Here is a 12,303-nt window from a genome sequence, read left to right on the forward strand (position 1 = left end):
CTACCATTATAAGAGTTAACTTAAAACCTACCGTCTTTTTTGCCTCCCCCTTCATTTTTTTTTTTTACAGCGTGTTAGAAAGGCGATAAATAAATTGAACTGACTAGCTTCTGTACATAGTCTGACATACAGATTTTTTTTTTTTTGACGAGAACAAGTACAAGTGGTTGTGTTCTATTAGTTTAAGTATAAACTAGTCTTATGACGATGAAGGCTAGTCCACATTTTGGTAATTAATGCAGAAATCCAGGTTATTCCAAGGGGTTCACAAACTTTTGCAGCACAGTTGGTGTTTGTTTTCACATTATATAATGAGTGCTCTGTCAGAAGTATTGTCTACAGTAGTGCAGGATTGAAAGAGTCTAGTGAGGTTTTCCTTTAAAGTGCTTAAGCAAGAACAGATCCAAAATATACCTTATGTTCCAAAACTTTTTTTAGGAATACTAAAAATTAATTTGGTTTTCTCTGCGGTTTATAGTTTTTCCATTAGCAGAAAACATCCTGAAATAAAACCCAAAGATTACCAGTGTGTTAAAATTAATAATAAATACATTTATTTCAGCACTGCAGTAATAAACACTGGAATGTCGATATGTCTCCAGAGCATTTAAATTTCCGGAGGGCGTCTGATTATTCTTTACATCCGACTATTTCTTGGGTTTTCTTTCTGTGTGAAGAGAGAAAAGAGAGGGAAAAAACAGGTTTTTAACGCTGATCTGTAATGACATCACAAGTCTGCAGTGAAGAAAGAGTAAGCATAACAACATCGTTAATACAGTGGGAGAGGTTTACCGCACTGAGCTCTGGGAAAAGCTCCTCAACCGCAATGTCAAGCAGCACGTAGGTAATCTAAAAACAAGAAGAGACCATAATGACACATCACCCACATCTTATAATTGCTCACCAAGTTGCTCTCTCTCTCTCTCTCACACAGTCACACACACACACACACACACACACACACACACACACACACACACACACACACACAATCTCGCTCTCTTTACCTGTTTGTTGAGGAGAGGCTGCTGTAGGCAGTTGAAGAGCAGCTGAATACCCTCATATTTGTTCTCCTCCCCGATACACTTACCCACGATATCTAACATCAGATAAATCACACGTTAGTAACCACTGATGCGTAGAGCCACAAGATCATTTCCGACTGATTTATTTTAAATTGAGGCGTGCCACTAAAAAACCAAATCTTCCTCAGAAATAAAACAAAAAGCTTACTGTCATTAGGTGATAGACAGGGTGTCTCAGAAACATCCAGTTAACAAGACAATCAGCAGTCGCTGCGCTTCATTTATCAAGCAGGATACGAACAGATTTATGCTCAAATCGTCGTACGAGCGTTTACGCGAGAAATTTGGTTTTCATGAAAATCTTTTAACTTCAGAAAAACGTTCGTATCCTATTCGTGCTCCTGAGTACCAGGAGGATCCTCATGCTAGTTCACTAGGTCAGGGAATAAGAATACCATGGAGAATATTTTGTGAAAACCAGCTATTTTATATTATTGGCACTAATTAAATAATATGAAAAATAAAGATATGTTATTGTCTCCATGGTAACAACTTACACAGGGACTTGTATGTTGGATGCTCCACATAAACAGGAAAAAAAACGTGTAACTGCTGAAATGATGACGCTTTCTGTAAGATGCTTATTTCGCATTTTTGGAAGGAGTCTCTAGTGTCAGAGCTTTGTAACAGTCAGGGGTGAAGGTGTTCATTTAAGTTTTCAGGAAGGAGGACTTTGCAGTTTCTTTGTAACATGTCAAGCTGCATTTTTTGCCTTATTAACTTAGAGAGAAAATGAGAGAGGGTGGTGAGGAAACGACTGTTTAACTGTCATCACTTACATTATACAGTAGCAGCTACAGAGATAAAGGCTAAAAGACCTATTCCATGTACAGTTTGAAAGAGTTATCTTCTGAGTTTCTCAGTTCCAGGCTTGGATCCAGACAGCTGAGGATCGGCCAAATATGGTTGAGTTTAGGCCCAGTTATGGCAACAGCAAGGCTCAATCGTAGGCAGCCATATTTATGGTTTTATTTGCACTTGGCTCAAATGCACTGAGTGATTTCATTGTTGTTTTATTATCTTGCTGTCAGATTTCTGGTAGTTTACTCTTACTCGCTGAGTAAAGAGCAAAGGGTAAACGTCCATAAATCTGGACGCCATTTCCAGGCCAGTTGGATGATTTCCTTGTTCTAACTGGACAGAAAATAGAGAATCCTACTCTAGCTTTTAACTAACATCAGCTGGCTGGATCATTTTGATTGGTGGATTGTTTTTCACACTGAGATTCTTGATGTTCTCATACCAGTGAAACACTCAACCCTCAATACTACGCCAGTGTGACAGAATGAACCAACCCATCTGAGGTGGTCCGCTGATAGATGAGATTAGAGGGGCTGATTTTCATCACACAGTACAATGTCATCAAATTTAAGCATGGCACTACCAACCTGGCAGGTAGTTCATCATCTCTTCAAATGTTTGCTTGGCTCTTCTCTGTTTGTCTTCTGGGGAGCGTTCTTCATTGTTCTCACAAAACACTGCATCTGGTGGGGACACAGAGCTTTCATCCAGTATTCAGCACAATGGATGCAGTGATACAATGCATGCCAACGAATGAAAAGTTCACAGAGGGTCACCCTTTCCACTTGTTCTAAATGTCTGGGAGACTTATAAATAAACAATAAAAATAAATTCATACAAGACAAAATGCCACCAGCACCACATGAAATTAAACAAATACGCCAGCAGAGACAGGGACTGCGGTTTCACTTCTCAGCAAAAGCTGCTGACCGCTTCCTCTATAAACATCTACCTACAAAAAACAAGTCTGTAACATCACACAGCTCTTGACCCCTCCTCCTCTTTATATCTAAATATTAGCCAAGAGGCAGAGCTACTATTACAGCTTTGCACCAGGCATAAAGAGTGGCTGAAAATGGTTTGCGGTCTCACTGGGTGTGTTTACTAATCTCATCTCCTAAAAGAAAGCATTGCAAAAAGCCAGTTTGCACCGAATGACAGGCTTTCTATTAGTCATCTGTACCAAAACTGAGTTTATGAGCAAGTAAAACAGACCTCTCAGGAGAGTGATTAAGGAGACGAGGCGATGCTCCTGTAGGATCTGGTCCAGTTTGTACTGGAGGTATTGGTCCATGTACGCCTCTAGAGACTTCTTAAAGAGTATGCGGCCTGCAGAGAGCATGTGGTGCAGCCAGTCAGGCATGTGGAAAACCACACGACCTAACACACACAAACACACACACACACATAGACAGTTGAGTGTGAAAGCAGCTATGAATGATATACGGTGCCCCTAGAATTCCTCATGCTGTGGAAATAAATAAGCATTTGTCTACATGAAAGTTAAATGATGACCAATAATTAATCAATAATCAATCATATGCATTACTTAATAATTTGTATGAAATTTGTGAAACTACTCGAGACTTCCTGTGAATGAAATCTGTACCAAACTGCTTTTTGTGTGAATAAGTTGACTTTGTGGGGGGGTTGTGAGGGGTTGCGTGCTTGTGCAGCTGCAACCAGTATAGAAACAGTTCGACTGTCCTGGTGGGTAGAGATGAGTGGAGGTATACTGTGTGTGTGTGTGTGTGTGTGTGTGTGTGTGTGTGTGTGTCTGTGTGTGTGTGTGTGTGTGTGTGCGTTTCTCCAGCTGTAATATTACAATAAAGTTCAAAATATTTGGCATAGATCTGGTCTTTTGAATGCTGATTTATTAAATATCATCCACAACACAACACAAAACCATGAAAATGAGCAATAATTAATATATAAAATAATGAAACATGCTATAAGTAATATTTTGAGCTCAAAAATACATGGACCTTGTATAATTGTATTTAAACAAATCGCTAATTATCGAAGTAATCTCCACCCTTAATTTGAATGAATTTCTTCCTGATGCCTGAACTAGAGAGAATAACAGCACTGAGTCACTTCCTAAAATGCCTAACAAGGGATCTTTGTTTTTTGTGTTCCTTTAAATCATGGCTGTATTGATTTCGAAGTATGTTTGGCTCATCATCTTGATGAAAGCTCTGTCTATGGCCAAGTCAGAACCTTCTGGAAGAGGCAACCAGGTTTTGGGCTGAAGTATCCTGGTCCTGGGAATTCATGATGCTATCAATCTTCAGAAGAGGCCCCTGAACCACCAGCCACAAAGGTTCTTCTTGTATGTTGCCCTTTTGTTGCCAAAGATGCTGATGATGTGCGTGTCCAAAAAATGTGTATGGTGTGCACCTTAATGCCACTGGTTAATCAGAATGTAGTCTTTGCGTAATACACCAAATATGTATAACAACTTAAAAGAAATCATATCTCTCTATCCACTTTGGTGAGGTTCAATCCATTGTGTCCTGAAGTGTCCTAAATTTTAGTGACCTACATCTAGTGAAACTTAATAACTGTTCGCTCTCAGATCCTAATGGGACTAAATGAGTGCTTTATTAAAGGCAGGTGCACTATGCTTGTATTAACTGTAAAACAATTATGAGGTAAGCTAGATCTAGATCGTTATTGTTAATGCTTCTCAATTCAATTAATATTGAATCAATATTCAATTCAATGCATATTTCTTGATTCACTCAGTCTTGGTTATGATGCTTGTGATTTTCAGATTTAAGAGTACCTGAACTGAGGTCGTTTAAACAAAACTGCTGGTAGTGTATTTGATATTTTACAGTAAAATCCATTACTTGCACTGCTATAAAAAGCAAAACAAGTTGGACAGACACAGTGTTATTTTAGTTCTAGACACACACGTGCTGTTACTCACCCACATACATCATGTAGTCATAAACACCCTCCAGCTCCATACGCTCCAAAAAATAGTTCTGCTTATGCTTCCTGTCCGTGCTGTCCGCTTGATCAGCGTTGTTTTTAAAAAGCTCGTTGTAGAGCTAAAGGAGGAGAGGAAAAAGAAAAAAGTCACTTATGCTGACACAAAGGTAATGACGCTCACCGTCCACTTTATTAGGAACACCTGTACATTCATTACATACCTAATCAGCCAATCAGGTGGCAGCAGCTCAATGCAAAAATCATGCAGATACAAGACAATAGCTTCAGTTAATGTTCACATCAAACACCAGAATGAAGAAAAAGCGTGATCTCTGTGACTCTGATCGTGGTATGGATATTGGTACCAGGTGGACTGGTTTGAGTATTTCTGATTCTGAAACTGCTGATCTTCTGGGATTATTCATAATAAATCAACCAGGTTTGTCTCTAATGCACTAGTTTTATTGCACTCTGGTACAGGGAGCTCAGTGGTTAAGGTGTTGTACAAGTGACCAGGAGGATGTGAGCTCAACTACTACCACCACCAAAGAAGCTTGAGTGAGACCTTTAACCATGAATTGCTCATCTATATGCTTAGACTGTATTCTGCCTAAATAATCTTATATAAATGGATCTGCTAAGTAAATACATTGAACTGTATTGTTTAAAAAAAAAAAAAGTCAGAATGGAAACTGCACTGTTATCCACAGGAACTGATTTTTCACCTTACAACGCTATACTCTATGTAAGGATTTTAAATAAAGAACTACACATGGTACTTACTAGTTTGTAGTTACATTTAATGTTATTGAATGTGCATGAAACAAAACAAAAAAATTTACTCCACCCCTGCCACTTTTTTTTTTTTTAAACAGAAAAGCTCTGTGAGGAGTTCCTTTTGTGCTGCTGTGAAAAAAAAAAAAGCAGCTCGTGCAACATTGTACACTGGAACACTCTTACCAGCTCTAGCTAATGACTAATGAGTGTGGTTGCCTAGAAGACGCTTTAACTCTGGTGAAAAGGAGAGAAAAGGCGTTGCTCGCCTTCACTGTGGTTTTGAAGCAGGGCTGCTTGTGCGACTTGACAGTTAAAGTGTGATGACACATTGCATACTGATGATTGTTCCAGAAATATACAAATTATTTCAGTTAACATTGCAATGATGTACTTTTGGTAACGGATCTCCTTATATTGGAAATTAAGTAAATAAATCTCCTTATATTTGCTCGCAAACAAGACTGGCACTTTGTCTTGCATGATGGTTTTCTCACTTGCCACCTGTGCTGTGATCTGATTGGTCCAACCACTGCAAAGAAATGTGTAATGTTTTAGCACAAGTACCTTTTTGTTGCTGCCAGCAGTGGGGCTCAGCACGGTGAGTTCAGGACGGCTCGGTTTGGGTCGCGGTTGCTCGCATGAGATGAAGAAGGACTGGAGGAATGGCTCCAGGTTCTGTCCTTTCTGCACAGACAAAACACCTCATCACATCTCAGATTACAGACAGACTGATATTTTGTAAGAAATCTTACAGACGCGATTATTGTGGGAGTTTGTTCTAATGAAGTAATAAAGTACACGCTTTACCACTCACCTCCTTGATGAGTTTCCCTGGTACCGACTTAAAAATCCTTCCTGCAAAGTAACAATGCAGAAATGATAGAAATGTTTATAAATGCAACATACAATCACTGACCTGTACACCTGCACATTCAAGCATTTATCCAATCAGCCATCCGTGTCGCAGCAGTGCAATGCAATCAAGCAGATCAGCATACAATAAAGCAGATCCAGGTCAAAAGTGTCAACTAATGTTTACACCAAACATCACAATGGGCAACTGGGATCTCTGTGACTTTGACTGCGGCACATTTGTTGGTACCAGACAGGCTGGTTTGACTTTTTCAGAAACTGCTGATCTTGTGGGATTTTCACACACAACAGTCTCTAGAGTTTACCAGCGTGGGGCGCAAAACAATGAACATCCAGTGAGCAGCAGTTTTGCACGCGGCAACACCTTGTTGATGAGAGAGCTCAGAGGAGAATGGTTAGACTGGTTCGAGCTTTACAGGGAGGCTACGGTAACACAAATAACCACTCTTTACAACCATGGCGAGCAGAAAAGCATCTCAGAATGTGACGTTTTTTTTTTATCTTCATCTGTTTCAGTAAGCCTGTACCCACAGATCACATTTCCCACATTCTGATGATTGATGTGAAGCTCTTGACCTGTTATGTATGACCTCTTGTGCATTGTGCTGCTGCCACATGATTGGCTGATTGGATAATTACTTGAATTTGCAGGTATTCCTAATAAAGTGTTTGATGAGTGTATATATTAAGTAGCTCTTCTATTCTGTGCTTTCCAAACACAAAATAAAAGCATTGTTCATTCATGCGACTTACACGTGAGTCAGAATCTAATCATATTTTTGAATAGTTGAGGGTTAAAGGAACAGATCAGTGAAAAAATTATTTTATTGAATTTTCAAATCACCACAAAAGGCAGCTGAGACATGTTTGGTGTTCAAAGTTTGCTTCTTCCATTTGCACTAGAGTTACAAAGTTAATATACTTCAGTAGGTAACAGAAGTATATCGAAACTTTTTTTTAAAAAATATATGCCTTAAACTACATTGGTTATTGAGTAATGTTATAAAAATTTTTGGGAAACAATGCAAAAAAGTGGAAATTTTCAAAATGACCCATGTTAGTCTGGACTAGGCCTTGCTGTAATCTATAATATAGAACAGGACGTCATTGTGAAGCTGAACACTGCAACTCTCGGACAATCCAAATATGTCTAATTAACTACATTTTGGACTAGGGGAAAACTGCATAATTCTCATAATTTTAACTGCATAATTTTTTTTAAACAAACCAAACAAACAAAAGGCCCTACGGTGATTTCTTACAACTTTCTGTACTCTTAATATTCATAAACGACTAAGCTTAAACAACTTATGAGCTCATGAGCTTATGCATATGAGTCAGTGAGTAGTGTCGCAAGCAGACATAAGAGATATGAAAGCGTTCCGCACCAAGGTTGACGTCAGGCAACATCTTGTCGAGGAACTGCGTCTCTGTGCTATAAGGGGAGAGGAAGTCTGCTAATAGTTGGCTGTTGCTCAGCTCAGGGTGTCGCAACAAGTTCTGGAAACACACAACATGCAGGAAAATTATATTATACATGTCGGAAATAAATTATAATAACAGGAAGTCACAGGCCATTGTGGTGATAAATATTTTTAAAAAATCATAGACTTAGGAATAAACAAAGCCTCTGTTTCTGAATGGACGTCCCGTTGATTCAGTTCATCTCTTCATTTTATACCAGTACAAATAAGTAATAAATTACTTAGAGTCACGCTGTAGTAAGAAAATAATCAACAGGCATGTGGTGTGACGTGGCCCAGCGTGAAACGATTCTACATTTACCACCCTGACGTTGATTATTTTCCAGTTACAGCACATCCTGAGGTGTTTATTCCTATTATACCACAGCAATTTGATAACAATGACGTTTCTTCATTAAAAAAAAGACACGTCATACATTTTATCTGTTTACAGTTATGTTTAATTTGGTGGTGAGAGAGTTTTCATGCATCTTTTCTAGACTCGTTACACACAGTTTTATAACACAACTCATTTGTGGTCTCAAGTTTTCCAGTCAAAATATAGTTCCACACCCACTGAGACATAACAAGTACTCCAATGTTTAGGTTTCTAAGAAAAGACTTTGCAAACAGAAACCAGTTTACCTTCAGGTATTCCTCAAATTCTCCACGCTTGGAGTTTAGGAACTCAAAATTTTTTGGTCCGATAATTCTTTTGGAAGGGAGCTGTGCATCCTGGAATGAACCTGCGTGAGAGAAAAAGAGCACAAAAAAGAATACAGATAAAATGCTTACTAAATAAGCTAAAGAGAGCTGGGGCTAAAAACAGAGAGAAAATCATGTGTACCATGGAATTCTGTGAGTTTGGACTCGAGGACGTAGAACTCAAGGTACCTCCTGTAGACTGACCAGCTTTCTGGCTCATGACCCACTAAAACAAGACAGAGAGAGAGAGAGACACAGAGAGGGGGGAGAGAGAGAGACGGGGAGAGAGAGACAGAGGGAGAGAGAGAGACAGAGGGAGGGAGTGAGGGAGAGACAGAGGGAGAGGGAGAGGGAGAGAGGGATGGGGAGGGAGAGACAGAGGGAGAGAGAGAGACAGAGGGAGAGAGACAGAGGGAGGGAGAGACAGAGGGAGAGAGAGAGACAGAGAGAGAGAGAAACAGAGGGAGAGACAGAGAGACAGAGGGAGGGAGGGAGAGACAGAGAGAGAGAGAGAGACAGAGAGAGAGAGAAACAGAGGGAGAGACAGAGGGAGAGAGACAGAGGGAGTGAGGGAGAGACAGAGAGAGAGAGAGAGAGAGACAGAGGGAGAGAGTGAGGGAGAGACAGAGAGAGAGAGACAGAGGGAGAGAGTGAGGGAGAGACAGAGGGAGGGAGGGAGAGAGAGGGAGAGACGGAGGGAGGGAGAGACAGAGAGAGAGAGAGAGAGAGAGAGACAGAGGGAGAGAGTGAGGGAGAGACAGAGGGAGGGAGGGAGAGAGAGGGAGAGACGGAGGGAGGGAGAGACAGAGAGAGAGACAGAGGGAGAGAAGGAGAGACAGAGGGAGAGAGACAGAGGGAGGGAGGGAGGGAGAGACAGAGGGAGAGAGAGACAGAGGGAGAGAGACAGAGGGAGGGAGAGACAGAGAGAGAGAGAGAGAGAGAGACAGAGGGAGAGAGGGAGAGACAGAGGGAGAGAGACAGAGGGAGAGAAAGACAGAGAGACAGTCTGGATCATTTTAACTGTGTTAGAATAAAAATAAACTCCATGTTCCAGTTGAAACAAGCACATAAATTTGTTTTTACACATTTCAAGCCTGTAGTTGTTTTATTCTATTACAGAAGAGTGAAATCCCTCAGTCTGCTTTGTGTTCTTTAAACCTCCCGCAGCAGTGCTGGACCTGAAAACAGCTTTGTGCACAGAGCTGTGTGGTGTAATGATAATAAGTAAAATGCTACGCAGTTCCTTATAACTCGACTGATTTCTGCTCCATGTTTTAGCTGTATAGCGCTATCTGCTGTATGGATAACAGTGCTACACTAGTTGCTCTATTTTCCGTACATGATCGTTTTAACATTCATCACTCAGAGCTGTCAGAGTGAATACTCTGTCCCACACCATTCAGGCGGTCGTGCCGCTCCACGTCGATGCAGAAGACAGGAACGCGCTCTTTCTTGGCTTCATCAACATAAAAGTCTACGTAGGGAATAGAGATGATCCACGCCGACAGGTTCCGCTGCGTTCCTGGAGTAGCCGCCAATTCCACCGGCACGGGACAGTCGTCCTCCACTACCACTGTCGCCTCCTCCACCTGGGAAACACGCAAACAGGAGGGTCTAAAAGTCGAAATCTTCACCAAGATCTGTTTTCTTTTTATATTGTTATCAGTTGTCAAAAATTATAAAGCATTAATACATGGTGGTTTGTCTAAATTGTGTAAATATCAATACAATTATCTCTTGAATGACACCAGTGTGTGATAGGAGCAAAGATGTTATCAATTAAATTTAAATATGATGCCATAAATAAAAAAATTATACATTTTTCAATTTCCTTTTTCACCAGACAAAGAAATGATTCTTACTTTTAAATAATGTATTCTTGTTGGAAATAAGAAGATGCCTCTCTGTAAGTAGACTAGTAGTAGACTATTTGTTGACTAAATGTTCTCATTTCCACCACAGAAACAAATTACAGCAAAGCAACCAGGGCTGGATTTAATGCTGCATTCATGGCGCCTTGTAAGTGGCAATGTGCAAGTTGTAATGATGTCATTTTCCACTTCAGTACATCTGGCGTGCGAGAGGAAAAAAAAAAAAAAAAAAAAAAAAAAAGAAAACTATAGACGACTTTACAAAAGAGTGTCTTTTGTTTGCTTCGTCAGACCACATAAAGCTCATAATTGCACTTTTACAGTTACAGGCCTGAGGGGTTATTGGTTCTGTTCTACTATAATAAACTTTCATGCAAGCTTTTTGGGGTGAAACTGCAGCACAGCAACAACAATAATGAGTAGCGTTAGACAGCCAGCTGATTAGCGTGGTCAGTGTTACAGATTTAACCAAGTATTATGTCTGTGTATTAACTCCTCTAATGCCAGTACTGCCATAAACTAATTTAAAAGTATAGAAGGGGAATTTTATACTAAGCGGCCATGTTGATCTGATGGCACTCTTTACATGGGGAAGGAACTGGTAGTTGAGAAGACTATCCTAAGTTGACGAGTTGAAATTACATGTTGAGGGAATGTTTTCAGTGGCTATTACCAGGCATTAAAATTCTGTTTTTCTACCAATAATATCTCCAATTTCAGAAAACACATATATTTTACCAAATCAATGTGCAGATGTTTTTATTTAGGCTAATTTCTAACCTTGCTGTGGCTGTTTGCTTGCAGTGATGTTGAGTAAGGAGGCCGTTTAAACACAGTGCTAAATGCAGTCAGTCTGCCTAAAGATATCTGAAGTTTCGCTAGCTGAGTGTGGCTTTTCTCACGATTTAATCAAGTTGTTGAATAGTCACATGTCACAGAGAAAGGGACATAAGCCTAATCAATTCAGCTTGTAATCAGATGTCACATTGTCGTCGTTTTCATCATCATCATCATTATCATCAAAACAGAGAAGAATGCTTACACTCTGCACAGAACCAAATAAAGACATTAGTAATGACGATGAGGCTCGTGTTTAAATGCAACAAGTCACCCTTACCTCAGGTGATGAGACAGAGAGCGATGATGATGCTGATAATGAAAGTGTGAACTCATCTCCTATTGTAAAGTGATGATGTTGTTTTTCTATGAGTGGATTAGGTTATAAATGTAGAGGCAGACGCTGCGTCTATCAGTGGAACGAAACCTTTAAATGTGATTTTCACTTTTAGGAGTAACCAGAGTTTGTAAAATGCTAGAGCTTCCTTTTTGGTTGAGAAGGAATGTGTGTGTCTCACCATGTCCTCTTCTCCATCAACCATGGTGTAGGTGGGTGGCATTGCTCCTTCCATCGTGCTGCTTCTAAACACACCCTTCAGCTTACTGCCGATGCGGCTGATCCCAAACGACTCGCCCCGTTTAGGTGGGTTCCTGCGCATGCACACACATTTTACAGCTGCATGAAAAGGCAAAGGGTGAAAATGGTGACTGAACAAACAGGCAACACTGCAAACCATCCAACAACAGGAACATGAAATGAAAAAGGCTGTGCAAACCCTGAGGATAGTTGAAACTTGCTGATGAATTGCAGTCAAGTATAGCTGCACACATCAGATATTGTTCTAACATTTATTTTAGTAAGGCACACTCTAACACTCACACAGATTTATAAACCAAATCCATAAACAGGCACAACAACACGCAAAAAAAAAAAAAAAATGCAAAGCATGG

The 12,303-nt window shown here is 40.1% G+C and overlaps 1 protein-coding gene across 5 annotated transcripts in view; it reads right to left on the bottom strand.

The window, feature by feature from the left end:
• Nucleotides 1-531: 531 nt before the first annotated feature.
• Nucleotides 532-12,303, bottom strand: part of snx14 (sorting nexin 14) — a 32,393-nt gene continuing 20,621 nt past the window's right edge. For 4 of the 5 annotated variants that reach the window (XM_034302195.2, XM_034302194.2, XM_026918375.3 and 1 more), the window contains 13 exons: nt 11,871-12,003; nt 10,041-10,233; nt 8,787-8,870; nt 8,585-8,685; nt 7,865-7,976; nt 6,418-6,458; nt 6,168-6,287; nt 4,822-4,945; nt 3,102-3,266; nt 2,474-2,569; nt 1,008-1,099; nt 793-849; nt 532-667 (listed from right to left, as the gene is read on the bottom strand). In XM_034302195.2, the coding sequence (XP_034158086.1) occupies nt 638-667; nt 793-849; nt 1,008-1,099; nt 2,474-2,569; nt 3,102-3,266; nt 4,822-4,945; nt 6,168-6,287; nt 6,418-6,458; nt 7,865-7,976; nt 8,585-8,685; nt 8,787-8,870; nt 10,041-10,233; nt 11,871-12,003 (1,348 nt within the window). In that variant the 3' untranslated portion in view covers nt 532-637. The remainder of the gene's footprint in view (nt 668-792; nt 850-1,007; nt 1,100-2,473; nt 2,570-3,101; nt 3,267-4,821; nt 4,946-6,167; nt 6,288-6,417; nt 6,459-7,864; nt 7,977-8,584; nt 8,686-8,786; nt 8,871-10,040; nt 10,234-11,870; nt 12,004-12,303) is intronic. The other variant, XM_053231681.1, reaches the window with a different exon arrangement.

The sequence above is a fragment of the Pangasianodon hypophthalmus genome, chromosome 30 (assembly GCF_027358585.1).
Source record: "Pangasianodon hypophthalmus isolate fPanHyp1 chromosome 30, fPanHyp1.pri, whole genome shotgun sequence".
Classification (NCBI taxonomy): Eukaryota; Metazoa; Chordata; class Actinopteri; order Siluriformes; family Pangasiidae; genus Pangasianodon; species Pangasianodon hypophthalmus.